General features: G+C 40.3%; 1 protein-coding gene and 1 pseudogene across 1 annotated transcript; one reads left to right on the top strand and one right to left on the bottom strand.

The window, feature by feature from the left end:
- Positions 1-2,959: 2,959 nt before the first annotated feature.
- LOC148571772 (uncharacterized) lies at positions 2,960-3,979 on the top strand. The gene has a single exon (XM_088507319.1). It carries the CDS (start codon positions 2,960-2,962, stop codon positions 3,977-3,979), a length of 1,020 nt encoding a protein of 339 aa, XP_088363445.1.
- LOC148571773 (small nucleolar RNA R71) lies at positions 3,521-3,622 on the bottom strand (annotated as a pseudogene).
- Positions 3,980-21,429: the final 17,450 nt, after the last annotated feature.

The following is a 21,429-nucleotide window of genomic DNA, read 5'->3' as shown; positions in this document are numbered from 1 at the left end:
CAAATCCAGAGCCTATGAAAATGCAAAAATTTATAAGGAAAAGGCAAAGGAGAGACATGACCTCAAGTTGGTACCAATAAGCTTTGAAGAAGGACAAAGAGTGCTCCTCTACAACTCCAAGTTAAAGCTATTTCCTGGAAAGCTAAAGTCCAGATGGTCAGGACATTTTCTTGTCACCAAAGTCTCACCTTATGTAAACATAGAAATTATGGAAGAAAGATCCAAGCAGACCTTTACTATGAATGAACAAAGGCTCAAACACTACCTGGGCAATATGGGAGAAGGCTCCAAGATGAAGTATCAACTCACTTAATGGAGAAAATGTCCAGATAGTGACATTAAAAGAGCGCTTGTTGGGAGGCAACTGATGCCAAGGCATCTTAGGCTAGTTTCACAAGCCTTTTTCTCTTGTTTCTATTAGGTTTTATACACTTTCTTGAGCTATAAGTAAGCATTTAGATAAGAACTTAATGCATCCCTTGATTCAATTAAACTTGGTTATTTATGTGCCTTCACAAGATTTTATGCAATTTTGGCTTGGTAATTGAATGATGCAAATATCTTATGATTATAGCAAACTTTGATGCAAATGTTTGATTGATGATAGGTGAAAAGGAAGCCAAGGGAGGAAGAGAAAACAAGCAACAAAAGGGCCAAGGAAGGAAGCAAAAGGAAGCAACGTTGGAGCCAAAGTTAGTGCTCCAACGTTGCCTCAAACGTTGATGAAGAAGAAATGGAGACCAATGTTGGAGCTAAAGTTGGTGCTCCAACGTTAGGTCCAACACCCATACTCAAAGAGGTGTAAAGTTGGAGCCAAAGTTGGACTCCAACTTTACCTCAAACGTTGGCCAAGAAGGGGATGCAAAGTTAGAGCCAAAGTTGGATTTCAACTTTTCCTCAAACTATAAGCAAGAAGGCAACGTTTGAGCCCAAAGTTGGACCTCAAACGCTACCTCAAACGTTGTCTAAGAAGGGTGCAAAGTTGGAGCCAAAGTTGGACTCCAACTTTGCCTCCAACTTCAATTCAAGGACCAACGTTGGAGCCAAAGTTGGACTCCAACTTTGGGTGCAATGTTGAGGTGAAAAAAGGTGCCAACGTTGGAGGCAACGTTGGGGTCCAACGTTACCTCCAATGTATGCGATGGTTTTCAAGTTTTGGAGATTGGAAAAATGTGCAACGACGCTTACGCGTGGGTCATGCGTACGCGTGGGCGTGGGTGTGCATTTTGGCCAATCAACGCGCATGTGGAGGTCACACGTATGCGTGGATTGGCAGACGTTGGTTGTCTAACGTTGGATCCAACATTGAGTCCAACGTGCTCGACAAATTCTAAGGAAATTTTTGAAGTGACGTGTATGCATGGGTCACGCATACGCGTGGACGAGCGATTTTTGCAAATCGGCGTGTACGCGTAGGGCACGCGTACGCGTGGATGAGCAAAAGTTGGACTCCAACGTTAGGTCCAACGTTGGGTCAAATGCCAAGGCCAACGTCCTAGCCTCAATTAGCAACGTTTGACCCAACGTTTGAGCTCAAACGTTGAACTCCAACGTAAACTCCAACGTCAACCCAATTTCAATATAAAAGGCACCTGGCAAGAGTATGAACTTTAACTTTTAAACGTCCTCATCAACTTCACTAAAGGCCACTTCTAACTAGCTTCAACAGAGGGCAAAGGGCTCAGTCCAAGTACTTAAAGACCGAAAGAATAAAGTGTATAAATAGATTAGAGTTTTAGTTAGAAAGGGGGGCCTTACACATGAAGTGCTAAAACTCTGCCAAATTTACTTTATCTATACTTTTCATTCTGCAATGTACTTTTCAATTCCATTTTCTATTTTTAGAGCTATAAACAACTAAACCCCTTTCATTGGGTTAGAGAGCTCTGTGTAATTCAATGGATGAATATTAGTTTTCATACTTCTTCTTCTATCTTTTCCCTTGATCTACCTAGAAAGGATTCGTTATTCATTTAATCATTCAATTGTCTTGGGAAAGAAATTGAATGTAATTGGGTTCTGTGATAAGCTTGGAAGTGAAATCACAAAATCATGCTTGAATTCTTTCTCACATTAGGATTAGGTTGGGGTTTGGATGGATATCGTGACATGTAATCATACCAATACTTTTATCTATGAATGTGTGTGGTATAATCAGTGGCCATACATCATCTCTTCCCATGAATACTTAAATCAAGGAATTGGGCAATTGTTCATGCTTAGAGAGATTGGATTGCCAAGGAATTGGGATCCAATCACCTAAGATTGCCAAGGAGATCAATGAATGCATTGATTGAGGAAGAGATGAAAATGAACTTGATCCGGAGAATTATGACATCTCCTGATCCCAATGAGCTTTCCCCTTTCTGATCTACCCATTCTTTTACATTCTGTTCTTTTAATTTGATGCTTAATCCCAACTCCCATTTAATTTCTTGTAATTTAAGTTTCTGTTCTTTACATCTTGCAATTTACATTCCGCCTTTTATATTCTTTGCAATTTACTTTTCCCCCATTTAATTTCATGCACATCCTAATTCAAATTTGATTCAGTTCAACTAGGACAATTCTCCAATTAACATTGATCAAACAACTAATCCCTGTGGGATTTGACCTCACTTTATAGTGAGTTTTTACTTGACGACAATCCGATTGACTTGCCGGTGGAAATTCGTTTAGAGGCAAATTTTCGTGCATCAAGTTTATGGTGCCGTTGCCAGGGATTAGTTTTGTATTAACAATTATTAGATTGGAGGATAACTAGATTGAGTACTTTTTCTTCTTTTTTTTTTGTATTGTTTACAGTTAATTCTTTTTGCACTTTCAGTCATTTTTCTTTGTTCTTTTACTTTCCAGCTCAAGTAATTCACTGACTCCACTAACTGTTTGATTAATTGCTCTAATCACAAATTTCAACTGTGAATTTCCCACTTGCTGTTTGCCTGTGTTTGCTGAGTGCATGACAGGTAGAAGAGGAGCTTCAACCTCTTTTGATAGTGAACCTGAGAGGACCTTCCTTAGATTAAGGAGAGAAGCAAGAGGCAAGGGAGTGGTTGGAGAAGAAGAGTTAGAAGAGGATCTAAATCTTGCTATGGAGGAAGAGGTACATAACCATGCTGGAGAAGGTGTAGCTAATCATGCTCCACAAGAGAGAAGAGTGCTAGGGTCCTACATCAACCCCAATCATAGAAATTGTGGGAGTAGTATTCTCAAACCAACAATTCATGCCAATAACTTCGAATTGAAGCCACAGCTCATTACTCTCGTCCAAAACAATTGTTCATTCGGAGGAAGTGCCCAAGAAGACCCTAATCAGCATCTCTCTATATTTCTAAGAATTTGTGATGTTGTAAAGTCAAATGGAGTTCATCTAGACACTTATAGACTACTCTTGTTCCCATTCTCTCTCAGGGACAAGGCATCTAAGTGGCTAGAATCATTTCCTAAAGAGAGCCTCACAACTTGGAAAGATGTAGTCAACAAATTCTTGGCAAGGTTCTATCCTCCACAAAGAGTCAATAGGCTGAGAGCAGAAGTCTTGACATTCAGACAACAAGATGGGGAGACCTTGTATGAAGCATGGGAAAGGTATAAAGATTTGACAAGGAAGTGTCCCCCGGATATGTTCAATGAGTGGGTGCAACTGCATATCTTCTATGAAGGGCTATCATATGAGTCGAAAAAGGCTCTGGATCACTCCTTTGGAGGTTCTCTTAACAAGAAGACCATTGAAGAGGCTATTGATGTCATTGAGACAATGGCTAATAATGAGTATTTCTATGCCTCTGAAAGAAATAACAATAGAGGAGTGATGGAGTTGAACAACATGGACGTAATTATGGCTCAGAATAAGATGATTGCTAAGCAACTAGCTGATCTAACCAAGCAGATGGAGAAGAACCAAGTTGTAGCAATTAATACTCAACCAGTAACAACCCAAGAGGAGTTCAATGTAGAAGAAGGAGGAGATTGGGAGTAGGTTAACTACATTGGAATTCATCAAGACAACCCCATGACCCATACTCCAAAACTTACAATCCTGACTGGAAGAACCACCCAAACTTTGGGTGGAAAAATCAACAAAACCAGAGCCAAGACCAAAGATCTCACAACTCCAATCATTACAATAATTCAATGTACCATCAACCCAATCAAAGATCATACCAAGCCTCACAAGACACTTACTCCCAGCCACCATACCAAACCTAAAATAAACAGCCTCAACATCAAAATCTCAACCCACCATTTGATGATAAGCTATCTAGTATTGAAGCTATGCTTGTACATCTCTGCAAAGAGTCTGAAGAGAACAAGAAATTCAAAAAGGAAGTAAGATTCAGCATGAAAAATCAGGGAGACACCATCAAGAGACTGGAATCACAAGTAGGATATTTGTCTCAGCAAATTCCTAAGCCCACTGATAGCTTCCTAAGTGACACAGAGAAGAATCCGAGAGGAAAAACTAAGAATGTAAGGTGGGAGGAATGCAAGGCAAACACTCTTACAAATAAAGAAACCTTGGAAGAAGACAATAGCAAGCCAACAGAACACAGCTAAAGAAATTCCCAGAAAAACTTGAAGAAGAAAGAACAAGAAACAAAGGACTGATCCTGCACAAGGGAAGGAACCAAAAGAGAAGGAAGTGTTGGAACCTTATGTGCCAAAAGCACCATACCCTCAAAGGCTCAGTGGGTGGTGAGAAGGAGAAAACATACACTAGATTCTTGGATATATTCAAGTCACTTTATATCAACATTATTTTCCTCGAAGTCCTCCAATAGATGCCCACATACATCAAGTGCATGAAGGAGTTACTAGCTAAGAAGAGCACTTTGAAAGGAGGACAAATAGTGGTAATGAACAAGGAATATAGTGCCCTCAACCAGAAGGATTTGCCCACAAAGAAAAAATGATCTTGGTAGTTTTTACATTCCTTGTGCTATAAGGGATACAAAGATTGATAGAGGACTCTGTGATATCGGAGCAAGCATAAATCTCATGCCTCTATCTCTCATGAGGAAGTTGCAAATCAATGAGCTAAGACCCACAGATGTAATCCTTCAGCTGGCCGACAAGACTCAAAAATGAGCAGTAGGAGTAGTGGAAAATGTACTGGTAAAGGTTGGAAAGTACTTTCTTCCCACAGACTTTGTGGTTCTTGAGATGGAAGAAAGCTACCTCCACCCCATCATTCTGGGGAGACCATTCTTAGCAACTGCTCGAGTGCTTATAGATGTTGAACAAGGGGAGTTGATATTGAGGATACATGATGAACAACTCACCTTCCATGTTTTCAATCCTACACCTGAATCTGAGCCAGAACCTAAAGAATTGAAGGATGAGCATAGCAAAATGTACCTGGAAGAAACTATCAATGAACAACAGGCAAAGTTTCTAAAGACCTCCTTGATGGACAAACAAGAAGCTCAGGAGATACAACAACCAAGGAAGCTCAAGGAAGAGTTAAAGTCATAGGAATAAGAAAAAGCAGCTGACAAGGGCATCCCTAACACAAGAGTCACTGGGATAATACCTGAAGAAGGGAAAAGAGTTGGGAAGAAACTACCAAGGGGATGGATAAACAAGAAAATCCCTACAAAAGGTTTTTTTCCTGGGGACAAGGTGATATCAATCCACCATCCACTGATCCCACCTCATCTCCCTACTATTCCATCCCAGTTACCTCAAGTGTTCACAATCAGAAAGGTGCTATCATTGGAGCATATGGAAATTATCAAGGACTCAAATGGAGACAGTTTCACAGTGAGAGGAGAGGACCTTAGACACTACAATCCCTCGTGACAGAGATTAACCGTCAAGCTAATGACGCTAAAGAAGCGCTCCATGGGAGGCAGCCCATGATTTAGTTTCCTTGCTTCTATTGCTTTGAGATGAATAATCACTGGTTTTCTAACATGAATTCAAGTTCTCACGGACAAATTTGACATTTACAACTTTTTGAAGCACATGGCTCATCTCTAAGTTTGGTGTGCCTAAAGGCATCCCAAGATGGTCTGAAAACATCAAGATCATGTAGCCATCTTAGGACATATACTGCAGCACTTTCTTGAAGTATATGGCCAAACAGTGAGTGAGCATGACATACATGCTATGTTGGCAATTGAAGAGAGTCAATTTGTCTTAAAATCTTGAATTTCATGAAAGTATAACCATGTTTTACATTTTTTATTTCATGTTAAAATTCAGAGAATAAAGTGTTTCTTATGATGATTTAATCAAAGCTGACAAGAATTTTGTTGAGCTTTCAATAACATTACTTAGTGGACAACAATATTTAGTGTAAACTTACCTAATATGATGCACAAAATTCATGAGATATGCATTCTAGGAAGTGACTTAATTTTTTTAAAACTACATTGCTAAGCACTAAGTTTGGTGTCCACCAAGAGTGTACACATACATATTGAAGTCACGGCTAGCATTGGTCCATAAGAAACACTTAACCACTTTTTCAAAATTTTTAAATTTTAGTTAACACCTTTACTATTTTTGCCGCCAAGTGTGGGGTGTTGATATTTTGTCTTGTTATGATGAATAGGTACATGGAAAAAGAGATTGATGGAGAAGACAATTCAAGGAAGTGGTACGGCTACTTTAATACTGAAAAGGGAAGTCATATGTCCTTGGAAGAGTACCTTGGGAAGAAAATTTTTGCACATTGGGTGGTTAGTGTGCCACCTTTAATGACCAAACTTACCCCCAATGAAAAGACGATCCTCGTCTTTACTCCATACTACATGCATACCATCCATTTTCACCATCACAAGTGCATCCCCACCATTCATTTTGCATTAAGTCTTGCTATAAGAGGGAGCTCCACATGACCGAGTTTCACAATCCATGCCACATAGTCCACTTCTTGCAATCTCCTTTATTTCAAGCCATAACCGTGCTCCTTCTTATTCATACCACTTCTTGTTCCCTTTAGCCATACACTTTGCCTTACCTGCAAGTTACACTCTCATCTTACACTATAATCTCCTGCATTCTATATCTTCTGTTCGGCCACCTTCAAGACATCTATGGCGACTTCATCAAGCTTCAAGAGAAGGAGGGGGAAGGAACCGGTCGAGGAAGAGAAGGAAGTCCCCTATGATAAATGGAGATTCAAATCATCTTTCCATGAAGTACACCATGAATGGATGAAAAACAAGAAAATACTTGCAGAAGTTTCATTCTTCCTTCCTGGGAATAAGGTCGAGAGATTAGAGAAAAGATCAGGAATAGAAGATGGGAGACCCTCATCAATCCAATCACAAAAATCAATGTCAATATGGTTAGGGAGTTCTATGCTAATGCAGCAAGGAAGGACACTGATAAACCCATATTTTATGATATATATTGTGCTCAATTTGAGTGATTTATTCAATCCTTCACCCACTTATTCATGTTAATTGCATGGTTTTACTTTCCCTTCCTTATTATGTGATGTATGTGAAAAACATGTTTCCTATGCTTTAAAAATAATTATTTTTAATTACCCTTTACTTCCATTCGATGCCGTGATTCGTGTGTTGTAGTTTCAGATCTTCTAAGGTAGGAATGACTTAAAGGATGGAAAGAGAACATACAAAAATAGAAGGAAAGCACAAAATGGAGTTTTTGAAGAAACTGGCAGTGACGCGATCGCATGGACGACGCGGCCGCATGCCAACGCGAAATAGCAGTGACGCAACCACGTGATTGACGCGATCGCGCGCCATAAGCGAAACGCATATGACGCGGACGCATGACTGAAGCGACCGCGTGACAAGGAAAACTCCAATTGACGCGACCGCATGACCCACGCGGACGCGTGACAGAGGCCACGCACCAGAAACTACAGAAAATGCTCCCAGTGATTTCTGAAGCCCTTTTTGGCCCAAATCCAAGTCCAGAAGGCACAGATCAGAGGTTATGAAGTGGGGAATGCATCCATTCAAAGGAGAGTCTCCAATTAGTTAGTATTCATGAATTAGATGTAGTTTTGAGCGAGAGGTTCTCTCCTCTCTCTTTTAGGATTTAGAATTAGGATTTCTTTTGCTTTCAGGATTATCTCTTTCTATCAGGTTCAACATTCCTTTTTATTTATCTTCTCAATTTGGTTTATGAATTCTTCTATGTTACAGATTATTCTTTGAATTAATGTTATTTGAGGTATTTCAGTTTATTATTGCTCTCTTTTATTTATGTTACTGTTGCTTCTAATCTGAAGACATTTTTATTCCAGTAGATTTACTTTTTCCCTTTTGGCCTTGGTTAAGAAATCAGTAACTCAGGAGTTATCAAACTCAACGTGATCGATAATTGTTATCTTTGCTAATTGAATTGAACTTCAATAATCCCAATCTTTTTCTAGGAATTAACTAGGATTTGAAGATCAATCTAATTAGTCACTTGACCTTCCCTTCATCTAGTAAAGGTTAACTAAGTGGAATTAAGATTCAATTTTCATCATCATTGATAAGGATAACTAGGATAGGACTTCCAATTTCTCATACCTTGCCAAAAGTGTGTTTTACAGTTATTTATTTATTTTACAGTCTTTTACTTATTTTAATTACAATTTAAATTACTTGTTCCTCATCTTCAAAATCCCAATTTACAATCTTCATAACCAGTAATAAGAACATACTTCCCTGCAGTTCCTTGAGAAGATGACCCGAGGTTTAAATACTTCGGTTATCAATTTTAAAGGGGTTTGTTACTTGTGACAACCAAACATTTGTAAGAAAGGTTGATTGCTTGGTTTAGTAACTATATTTGCAACGAGAGTTTACTATAACCTCTAAACCATCAATCTTCAGTTCCTTCAAAATGGCGCCGTTGCCAGGGAACTGCAATCGTGTGCCTTATTATTGGTTATTGTAAATATTTTTCTTTCACTTGTTTATTTGTCTTTATTTTCCCCTTTTTATTTCCATTCGCTACTATGAATTCTCACCCCTCTCACTTTGAGTTTGGTTCTAATATTGTTGAAAGGAGTGAAAGTTATAATAGGAACATGCATCAAGGTCAGAGCAATAAAAGATGGATGGAGCCAAGAGGATCTGATCAACCCTTTAGTCAACAACACCCTCCAAGATATCATGGACAAAGACCATTCTACAATGCATACCAAGCCAATAGACATGGTGGACAACCTTGTAGTTACCAACAAGCCCCACCCTGTGCTTATAGACCATCCTCTCAACGTAACTTCGAACCACCACACTCACAAGCTCCTTTTCACCATTCACCACAATATGATCCTCATTTACCTCAATTCCAATCCAATTACTCCCAAACACCACCACTTTCCCATGTACCACGTCCAAATTCATCACTCCGAGAATCAGAGGTTCACCTCAAGGAAACAGTAGATCAACTACAAACAACCCTTCATCAACTGGAGCAAGCTATAAGTCAATTATCTTCTAGACGTTCGAACATTCAAGGACCTCCCACAGCCCTATGTGGACAATCTAATGAAGAGCGTAGTATGAAGGAGATACTAAAACTCCAGTGGACAGAACAGGGCATGACTTCGTACTGGAACAAGTAGAGGAAGCTGTCATTGTAAATGAAGAAGAGTTGGTTGAAGACTTAGGAGGCGCTGAACTTCCATGGGAATCCAGAGTTATAGAGAATTCTATCAAAAACGTTACAATTGATGCTAAGGAGGATAGTGCACAACTCCCAAAGCAAGTTTTTTATTTAGAACTAGACAGAATAATCCAAGAAGCAAGTTTCTTTGATGATGATAATCTCAAGTCAAGTTCTCCCAGTAATGAACTTGCATCAGCAAGTGAATTCTCTGAGATCGAAGAATCTTCCCCAAGTGAATACGAAGATGATGCGGAGGTAGATTTTTCTCAACCTCCCGTTTATGACTTAAGTGACGAGGAAGACATAGAAGGCTTTGATCAGGACATGGATGCAATTGAAGAAGTATGCAAGGAAGTGAAGAAATTCACCGAAGAGCACAAGGGAGTAGAACTTACAGAACAACTGGAAACACCTATCCCAAGGCCATTACCACCCAATACAAGCTTCAAGTGGGTACAATCCTTAATCTTTAGCTTTATTTTCCCACTTGAATATGGTTTGCTTGAAACAGATGGCCAGCTTAGAGCTCTCTGCGGCTTTAAGAGTAAGAGGGAAATGGCTCGCACTCAGAGCTGGTGCACAAGGTTCAATAAGGTTCCACGCTTCAATTCGAAGTGCACGGATTGACATCATGATCAATCGAATGGATCTCGGAAAACGTTTGGTCATCTTGGTGAAAATCTACTTTCTAAACCGCCCGGATGGAAAAATATAGATCAAGACGAAGGCGGATTTAAAAGCAAAGTTTGGGATCCTGGAATCTATTCTGACATTCGTCACCCCGGGAGCCTGACAATCTGCTTGAAGATACTCAGAAGCTTTACATGCCTAGTTTGGGACCCCGGAGGCTGTTGGCATTCCAAACATTGGTGAAGATTTCTGGACGAATTTAAGCGCAAGCCGCCATAACAGGAAGCTCATCCAATGTCCAACTTAAGGACTTTAACTAAAAGTGCTAGGTGGGAGACAACCCACCATGGTATGGTCGTTTCTTATTTAGTTTTATTCCATGTTATTTATTTTTGTTTTCCTTTTCAATTGAACCTGAATATTATTCATTCGCATTGCATACTGCATAATTGCATATCTGCATAAAAAAAAAAGAGTAGGCGTGCGACGTGACCGCATCACTCATGCGATCGCGTCAGTTGTGAAAAACAACCCCCCACGCGTCCACGTCATTCACGCGGCCCCGTGACCTGGAAATCAGCGTAAGGATCCAGCGCCCAGAAAGTTGGGCTGGAATCATGTGGCTGTTGTGCATTTCGCACAAAACGATCCACGCGGTCGCGTCCATGACGCGATCGCGTGGATTGCACAACACTCCAAAGGAGACAGAGAGTTGCGCTGAAACGACGTTAGAATTGCGCGTTTAGCACAATTTCCAGCGACGCGGTCGCATGCCTCACGCGACCGCGTCATTCATTCTTTTTCCTATTCTCTAGGATCGCATCACTCACGCGATCGCGTCAACCCCCATTCCACCCCAGCCACGCGACCGCGTGCCCCACGCGATCGCGTGGATTCAAATTCGATAACCCCCCAGCCACGCGAAACCCTACCCATTCGCGCCCCCCCAACCCCCTTCTCCTTTCTCTCTTCTCTACAACCACCACCACCCACTTCCAGCCACCACCACCGACCACCGCCCTACCGTCGACCACCCAGAGCCCACGGCCACTGCGCCACCCCCTTCACCCTTCCCTCTCTTTCTTCTCTTTCTCTCTCTCTTCTTCCCTTAACCACCGCTGCCACCACCGCAGACAACCACCGCCCACCGCACCGTCACCACCGCAAACCCCCTCTCTTCCAACCTCCCTCTTCACCATTACCCCCTACCCTACCCCCATTACCCGAACCCCCTGCCTCCGAACAGACAACACCACTGCGCCAACCGCCGCCGCGCCACCCTCAACCACCGCGTCAGCTGCCACCACCACCATTCCCCAGCCATCTCTTTGCCCCCACTTTAATTTATCCGCCTACCAGGTTCCGCCGAATGCCACCCTTCTTTCAATTCCCAATTAATTACATATTTTTCTGTTTATGTTCATAATTAGGCTAGTTAAATATGCATGTTGTAGTGGATTCTAGGTGGTTAGGTAGCCTAGGATGTGGTTAGTGGATTTAGGCCTAATTAATTGCGTTGTTCGTGCTTCTTGTTTTATAATTTTTGCAATTCTGCTGTTGCTGTGATGTTAGTATTGTTCATATGCTGTTCTTACTGTTCACGCTGCTATTGCAAATGTTCTTTCTTGTTCACACTAATTATATCTAATTGCAGTTTGTTTTAATTCATATGAACTGTCCTGCTTACTGTTTATTTTCTGGGAACATCCAATTTTAGCCGGAATGCTGCCCAATTTTCTGTAAACTATTTTGTTTCCATTCATGTCTTGGTTTTGGCACTTTGAACTCTGCTTTACTCTGCTTTTACCAAACCAATTCATGAATACCAGGGCAAGCTTTTTTATTCTTTTTGATTTTCTGGTTCATAATCTGCATTTTTGATGTTTAGCTTTCAATTTTTGATTCATCATCAACCTGATTCCCTTGTTTGGATATGAGTTAACTTGATGGCAAGTCATCTTAGCCTAGTTTCACTAGCCTTTTTCTTTTGTTTTCAATTGAATTATGCACTTTCTTGAGCCATAGCAAGCCAATTGGGTAGATTTTCATGTTTCCTTTGATTTAATCAACCATGTATGAATTAATGCAATTTCATGAGGTTTTATGCTATAATTGTCACATATTATGAAAGAATGAATATCTCATGATTTTGAGCATAGCTTTGATGTGTTTGGTTGATTAATGATAGGTGAAGAAAGCTTGAAGAAAGGTTGAAGTAAGGAGGAATGGCTAGGAGGAAGAGAGGACAAAAAGTTTGAGCAAAAGTTTGCTTCAAACTTTAGCTCAAACTTTTGGAATAAGTGAAAATGAAACAGGGAGCAAAAAGCTGGACCAAAAGTTTGCCTCAAACTTTTGTGCAACCTTTTGGGCAAAAAGCTGGAGCAAAAGTTTGCCTCAAACTTTTTGGCAAACTTTTGGCATCACAAATCAACACCCTAGAGAGAAAAAGTTTGCGCCAATGTTTGCCTCAAACCTTTTGGCAAACGTTGGCGCCATGAGTGTGCAAGGGGAGGCCAACGTTGGAGCAAAAGTTTGACCCCAAACTTTTGCCCCAACGTTGGTATCAGCAAAAGAGGGTGGCTGATGTGGAAAGTTGGAGTAAAAGTTTGCCTCAAACTTTTACTCAAACTTTTACTCAAGCTTTCATGATTCCAAACCCGGTTCAATTCGGTTCTTCTCCAAACTCCAAGAGCAATCAACCAAGGCCTCTATCAACCCAATTCCATCAAGAGCAAAGGCCCAATTGAAGGCTTGAAGACCATTTGAAGAAAGTGTATAAATAGCATAGGATTTAAGTTTTTAAGGGAGCTTCCCTTTTAGTTTTGATAGAGTGCTTTTCTTTTCGGTTTGATTAGTGCACTTAGTAGAGAGCTCATTTTACATTCTAGCATTGTTGTTTTAATTCAAGAGAATTGGGGAGGAGAATTGATCTCTCTTCTTCCTTGTTCTTGCCCAGCACTCTTTAATTTTCTTGCTTCGGATCTTGGGTGGAGAATTGAAGAACTTCTGTTTCAATCTCACCTTGGAATCTTGTTTAATTCTCTGCTTAATTGAATTTCAGTTTCGGTTAATTGCTTCTTCATCTACTTTCTTTGCAATTTACATTTCCTTTGCAATTGTTCTTGTTGGGTCTAGGAAGGCATTGAGATCTAGACTTGGTTATCTAGTCTCTTGGGTCCTGAGATCTAAATTCCAATTTTACATCCTCTGTTTAATGCTTTTCATGCTCATTTACAATTCTGTTTTTAAGATCTGGTTCAATTCAAGTCATCCTTTACTTCTCTGCTTGTTGCAATTTTACTTTTTCTTGTTTAATTTCTGCAAATCCAATTCCCAATTCCCTTTACAATTCAAGCCATTTACATTTCTTGCACTTTAAGATTCTGCAATTTACATTTCTTGCGTTCTAAGTTTCTGCCATTTAATTTCTTGTTCTTTAAGATTCAGCACTTTAAATTTCAGTTCTCTTTAAATTCAATGCAATTTAACCATTCCTTTTACTTTCCATGCAATCTAAATTCTGCAAATCACAAATCACTCAACCAAATCTTGATTCGCTTGACTAAATCAACCACTAAACTAAAATTGCTCAATCCTTCAATCCCTGTGGGATCGACCTCACTCCCGTGAGTTATTATTACTTGATGCGACCCGGTGCACTTGCCGGTGAGTTTTGTGTCGGATCATTTTCCGCACATCAAGTTTTTGGCGCCGTTGCCGGGGATTGATTAGATTGACAATGATTAAGTGAGGTGGTGATCTAGATCTAGCATTTTTATTTCCTGTTTCTTTAATTTTCAATTAACCCACTAACTGTTTGAATTTTTGCTTAAGCTAACTAAAACTTCATTCTAGCAGTAGATTGAAGTGTCACTGGTTTGAGTGTTTCTTATGTTCTGCTTGTATGTCAGGTACAAGAAGAACCACACCCACCTTTCATGAACAAGACGAAAGAACTCTCAGGAGGTTAAGAAGAGCTGAAAGAGGGAAAAATATTATTGGAGAAGAGGAATCAGAAGAAGAATTCCAAGATATGGAGGAACATTCAACCAATCCACCTGGTGGAGCAGACAATAACAACAACAACCCACCCCAGAGGAGAGTTTTGGCCTCCTATACCTTTGCAAATCCTAGACATTGTGGAAGCAGCATTCTCACCCCTAATGTCAATGCAAATAACTTTGAATTGAAGCCACAACTCATTACATTGGTCCAAAACAACTGCTCGTTTGGGGGAGGACCATTGGAGGATCCAAATCAACATCTATCTACCTTCTTAAGAATTTGTGACACTTTCAAGTCCAATGGCGTGAATCCTGAGACCTACAAGCTTCTGCTGTTCCCATTCTCATTAAGGGACAAGGCCGCACAATGGCTTGAAACTTTTCCTCAAGGAAGCATCACTAGCTGGGATGATTTGGTGACTAAATTTCTAGCCAAATTCTATCCACCTCAAAGAGTCATCAGGCTGAAAATTGAGGTGCAAACATTCACACAATTGGATGATGAAAATTTGTATGAAGCATGGGAGAGATACAAGGCTCTGCTGAGGAAATGTCCACCAGAAATGTTCACTGAGTGGGACAAGCTACAGAACTTCTATGAAGGACTCACTCTAAAGGCTCAAGAATCACTTGACCACTCAGCTGGAGGATCATTGCAACTGATGAAAACAGCAGAAGAAGCTCAAAATCTTATTGACATGGTGGCCAACAATCAATACTTCTTTGCTCACCAAAGAAATCGCCAACCATCACAAAGGAGAGGAGTAATGGAGCTAGAAGGAGTGGACTCAATCTTGGCTCAAAACAAGATGATGCAGCAGCAAATTCAACAACAATTTGAGCAAATGGCCAAGAAGATTGATAGCCTCCAAGTTGCAGCAGTTAACACAAGCCAACCATCATCCACATGGGGGCAAAATGAAGAAACTCAAGAAGAACAACAACAAGAGCAAGTACAGTATATGCACAACCAAGGACCAAATGAAGTGTATGGTGATACATACAATCCATCCTGGAAGAACCACCTAAACCTCAGATGGGGAGATAATCACACCCAAAACCAACAATCATGGCAGAGGAACTCAAACCAAAACAACCCAAGAAGCAACCATAACCACAACCAGCAGCAAACTAACCAGAACCCCTACAGAAAACCTCAAAACAACTACCCCAACCCCAACCAGTACCAATCCAATAACCAACCCACCAACCAAAATGCCTACCATCCACCACCCACATCTCATAACCCACCTCAAGTGTCACCTGAATCTCAAAGACTCACTAACTTGGAGACCTTGATGGATAAAATGTTGAAACACCAGGAAATGACAACCAAGAACCATGAAGCCTTCATAAAGAGCCTAGAGAGGCAGATGGGGCAAATCTCCAAGCAGATCTCTATTGAGAGACCTTCAAGCTCTCTGCCGAGTGACACAATTCCAAATCCTTAGGAAGAATGCAAGGCAATACAATTAAGGAGTGGGAGAACATTGATGAGCAATAATGACACTACAAAGAAGCAAGGAGAGAGCAGCAAAAGGCCAATAGAAGATGAGGAGCAAACAAAGGCAGATGAAACCAAGGATCAAGTTATGATGCCAAACAAGAGCATTGAGAAACTCAAAGAGAAGGACAACCAACCACACGGTTCAAAAGAAGTAACTCAGGGACAACAGCAAATAGGAAAGAGCATCACACCTCCACTGCCATATCCCCAGAGGTTCAACAAAGAAACTAAGGACCAACATTTTCATAAGTTCCTTGAGACTTTCAAAAAGCTGGAAATCAATATTCCCTTGGCTGAAGCACTTGAGCAAATGCCTCTGTATGCCAAGTTTTTGAAGGAGCTTATCAACAAGAAAAGAAGTTGGCTTGAGAAGGAAACCGTGTTACTCACCGAGGAATGCAGTGCTTTGATTCAAAGGGGCATTCCACCAAAACTCAAGGATCCAGGAAGCTTTGTAGTCTCATGCACCATTGGCAGAATAATTCTCAACAAAGCTCTCTGTGACCTTGGTGCCAGCATCAACTTAATGCCTCTCTCAATGATGAGAAAACTTGCTATAGAAGAGCTTAAACCCACCAGGATGTCATTGGTCATGGCTGACAGATCAATCAAAACACCCACTGAAATTGTGGAGAATCTGTTGGTGAAGGTTGGGGAGTTTATTTTCCCAGCCAATTTTGTGATTTTGGACACTGAAGAGGAAGGAAACAATTCAATCATTTTGGGAAGGCCATTTCTAGCCACAGCAAGAGCCACTATTGATGTAGAAAAAGGAGAAATAATCTTCAGGGTCCACAATGAACAAATGGTCATAAACGTCTTCAAGTCAATGCAACACATTCCCGAGCAAGAGGATTATGTGAGAGTGGACATGATAGAGAGTTTGGTGGAAGAAATGCTGGAAGAAAGTCCTCAAGAGCAAGAAGGAAATCAAGGGGCAACAGAGGAACAAGTAGCTGAGACTTCTATTGAGCAAGATGAAAAACAAGACAAGAAGGAAGAAGTACGAAAACAAGAACTGAAACCATGACCCAACCATCTCAAATATGCATTCCTTGGCACATCGGAGAGCTTCCCGGTGATCATTAATTCATCCCTGACAAAGAAGGAAGAAGGAGAACTCCTTGATGTACTCAAAGCTCACAAAGATGCTTTAGGATGGACTATTGACGACCTGAAGGGAATCAGCCCTGCAGTATGTATGCATAAGATCCTCTTGGAAGATAATTCCAAACCAGTGGTTCAACCACAAAGAAGGCTAAATCCCACAATGAAGGAAGTTGTCCAGAAGGAAGTAATGAAGTTGTGGAATGCAGGGATAATCTTCCCAATATCTGACAGTCCATGGGTAAGCCCGGTTCAAGTTGTACCAAAGAAAGGAGGAATGACGGTCATCACTAATGAGAAGAATGAGTTGAGCCCTACTAGAACAGTGACTGGGTGGAGGATGTGCATAGACTATAGAAGATTGAATGATGCCACCAGGAAGGACCATTTCCCTCTCCCCTTCATTGATCAGATGCTGGAAAGGTTGGCCGGCCATGCCTATTATTGCTTTTTGGACGGATATTTTGGGTACAATCAAATCGTGGTAGATCCCAAGGACCAAGAGAAGACTGCCTTTACATGTCCATTTGGAGTCTTTGCATACAGGAAGATGCCCTTTGGGCTTTGCAACACCCCAGCCACATTTCAAAGGTGTATGCTCTCCATTTTCTCTGATATGGTCGAGAAATTTTTAGAGGTCTTCATGGACGATTTCTCTGTTTTTGGTGATAATTTCAATGCTTGCCTAAACCATTTAACCTTTGTTTTGAAACGGTGCCAAGAAACTAATTTAGTTTTGAACTGGGAGAAATGCCATTTCATGGTACCCGAAGGGATTGTTCTTGGCCATAAAGTTTCAAGAAAAGGGATAGAGGTTGATAAGGCAAAGGTTGAAATCATAGAAAAACTCCCTCCACCAATTAATGTGAAATCTGTTAGAAGTTTCTTGGGGCATGCTGGATTCTACAGAAGGTTTATCAAGGATTTTTCAAAAATAGCCAAACCTTTGAGTAATCTGTTAGTGCTTGATAACCCTTTTGTCTTTGATGAAAACTGCCAGCATGCCTTTAAAACTTTGAAAAACAGACTCACAACAGCACCAATCATCACACCTCCAGATTGGGAGTTACCTTTTGAACTCATGTGTGATGCAAGTGACCTTGCAATTGGTGCTGTACTTGGGCAAAAGAAGGGAAACTTACATCATGTCATATACTATGCAAGTAAAGTGTTGAATGAGGCCCAAAAAAATTACACCACAACAGAGAAGGAGTTGCTAGCTATAGTTTATGCATTTGATAAGTTTAGATCATACTTGATAGGATCCAAAGTTGTGGTTTATACTGACCATGCTGTACTTAAGTATTTGATGTCAAAACAGGATGCTAAACCTAGACTTATCAGGTGGATATTGCTCCTACAAGAGTTTGACATTGAGGTAAGAGACAAGAAAGGCACTGAAAACCGGGTTGCTGATCATTTGTCGAGACTACCACATGAAGCAATTCAAAAAACCTCTCAACCCGTGAATGAAAGCTTCCCAGATGAGCACCTGTTGCAGATCCAGCAAGCACCTTGGTTTGCTGACATAGCAAACTACAAAGTGGGAAGGAAGATACCTCAAGAATTCTCTAAGCAACAAGTGAAGAAGTTAATCCATGAGGGAAAGAAATTCTTATGGGATGAACCCTTCCTGTTCAAGAGATGTTCTGATGGAGTAATTAGAAGGTGTGTTCCTGAGAGTGAAATGAGGGATATCCTATGGCACTGCCATGGTTCAGCTTATGGTGGACACTTTGGCCCAGAGAAAACAGCTGCAAAGATATTGCAGAGCGGCTTCTATTGGCCAACTATCTTCAAGGATGCCAGAGAATATGTTCACCAATGTAATGAATGCCAGAAAGCAGAAGGATTAACAAGAAGGAATGAGATGCCTCAAAACTTCATCTTGGAACTGGAATTATTTGATCTATGGGGAATTGATTTCATGGGACCTTTTCCCCCTTCCTATTCTTTTAGATATATCCTAGTAGCAGTGGAGTACGTCTCAAAGTGGGTGGAAGCCATAGCCACAACCACCTGTGATGCACAGATTGTCCTCCAATTCCTTAAAAAGCACATTTTCACAAGATATGGAGTGCCCAAGGGTCTTGTTAGTGATGGTGGTGGTCACTTTTGCAACAAACAGATGGAGAAACTCCTCCACAAATATGGAGTAATCCATAAAGTGACCACACCTTACCACCCTCAGACTAATGGCCAGGCCGAACTAGTAAATAGGGAATTAAAGAAGATCCTAGAGAAAACAGTGGGAAGCACAAGAAAAGATTGGGCTAGGAAGCTAGAAGATGCGTTATGGGCATATAGGACAGCTTTCAAAACTCCTATTGGCAAGTCACCCTTTCAGCTATTGTATGAAAAATCCTGCCACCTCCCTGTAGAGCTTGAACACAGAGCTTTTTGGGCCACTAAACTCCTCAACCTTGATTCCCAAGCTGCAGGAGAAAAAAGGTTGTTGCAACTAAATGAATTAGATAAATTCAGGATAGAAGCTTATGAGAGTGCTAAGATATACAAGGAAAGAGCTAAGAGGTGGCATGACAAGAAGATCACAAAGAAGGAATTCAAGCCAGGATAGCAAGTGCTCCTGTATAATTCAAGGCTTAAGATTTTTCCTGGCAAACTGAAGTCAAAGTGGACTGGTCCATACTTGGTGACAAAGGTTTTTCCTTATGGGAGTATTGAACTGCTAGATGAAGCAACAAAGAATCAATTCACAGCAAATGGTCACAGAGCAAAGCTGTATTTGGGAGGACAATGGGATAAGGAAAAAGAGGTCCAGAACCTACAGCCTTCTTAAAAGGAATTGAAAGATGTCAAGCTAGTGACAATAAAAGAGCGCTTGTTGGGAGGCAACCCAACCTGAGGTAGTTTTCTTTTCATAGTTTTTTCAATAAAAATGTTGAATAATTAATATGTATTGCAAGGAGCTAAGTTTGGTGTTGCACACCAAAAACAACTCAAGAGAGAATGGAGGATTCCAAGTTTGGTGTTCCATCAAAACCTCATTCAAAAGCACATTTTAACTTCCTGCACATTGCTAGTTCCAAGCAATCAAATAGATTATTCAACCACTTAACTTTTTTTTAGTCTTAAACTTCATAACCTTTAGCAAGGACACAAAATTTTGCCTAGAGTTAACCTGCGGTGTCCAGAAAAGTGGCAAGAAATTAAGTTTGGGTTTCACACACCAAATTGAATCCACAAGCCACAATCAATTCATGCATACTAACTGGTCATCTAAGGGCTTGAGAAGCAAGCAACTTTTGAGAATTATGCAGGGAATTCACCACCATTTGAAGACACTATGCATCATAACTCAAAAGGGCACAACAGAAGGAAGGACAAAGGAACTGCAAACCAATAGGTTGTATTTACACTTAACTCTTACTGTTAAAAAATGTTTTGACTTGTGTTTTGTTAAAGTGTTCATCTAATACAAGTAGAATCACTCTTAGAATAAGTAAGCTAGTCTATGTGTGTGCTTGTGTGTTTACTTTCACTGAGCAAAAAGCATGCTTTGTCCCCTGCATTTTCAATTCAATAAAAGAAATGTTTGAATGTGAAGTGAGATAGTTCTCTGTTAGATAGAAGTACAATAAAAGTAAGTGGTGGTGTGTGTGTGTGATTGTATAATAGCTCACTTTAGTGAATAAAAGAACTAGGATGTCTACTTCTAAGTATAAAGTAGTCTACTGTCTATAAATCTCAATCAAATAAAAGTCCTTGGTTAGACAGAAAAATAAAAAGACAGAAGAAAAAAAAAAGGGGAGAAAAAGAAATAGCCAAAGAGTGGCAGAACAAAAGAAAAACAAAAAAGAAACAAAGCTGGACACCAATAGCTTGAACCTTAGAATATATGCCTGTGGTGTCTTTGTATTAGGATCTGCTTGGATTATTAAGCTCTTTGGAGTGCATCAACACTTGATGACTTGGGTTAACTAACCCGGGATCATCAGCTGAAAGTCCACTATCAAGAGCAACCTAACTACAAGGCATTTAGTAGCCCAAAGAGGTGCTGGGCATCAATGTTCTAAGAAGGAATGTGAGCCAAGTGTCTATAGTGAATAATGTGTCAAGTATAAAGAAAAGGAAATGAACTTGTTACATATGACACTCAAATAAAGCTTATGAACAAAATAATAGCCAAAGATAAAGAAATAATGAGAGGTCATAGCAGTATGTTACTTGAAGCTTGAAGGAGACTTTCTAGGCTTAAGAGTCAATAAGAGGTGAGTATTTACATATCCACATAAAACCCCATGAACTACCAATAACACTTGATGCCAAGGCATCATAGGCTAGTTTCACTAGCATTTTTCTGTTAGTTTTAGTTGTTTTATGCATTTTCTTGAGCTTAAAGTAACCAAAAATGGTTAAATGAAGAACAAAGTAATGAACCATCCAAACAATATGATTTTGATGCAAATTCCATGAGTTTTAGCTAGATTACTTAATTGCTATGAATGAAAGATTTCTCATGAAATTTTGCAAGACTTTGATGCAATTGTTTGGATGATTTCAGGGAAGAAGAGGCTAAGCAAGGAAGCAACAAAATCAATAAAGGAAGCTTGAACATCACATGTGGAGTTT

The sequence above is a fragment of the Arachis ipaensis genome, chromosome B3 (assembly GCF_059453495.1).
Source record: "Arachis ipaensis isolate K30076 ecotype BB chromosome B3, ASM5945349v1, whole genome shotgun sequence".
NCBI classification, from domain to species: domain Eukaryota; kingdom Viridiplantae; phylum Streptophyta; class Magnoliopsida; order Fabales; family Fabaceae; genus Arachis; species Arachis ipaensis.
This window is presented reverse-complemented; position numbering and strand designations above follow the sequence as displayed.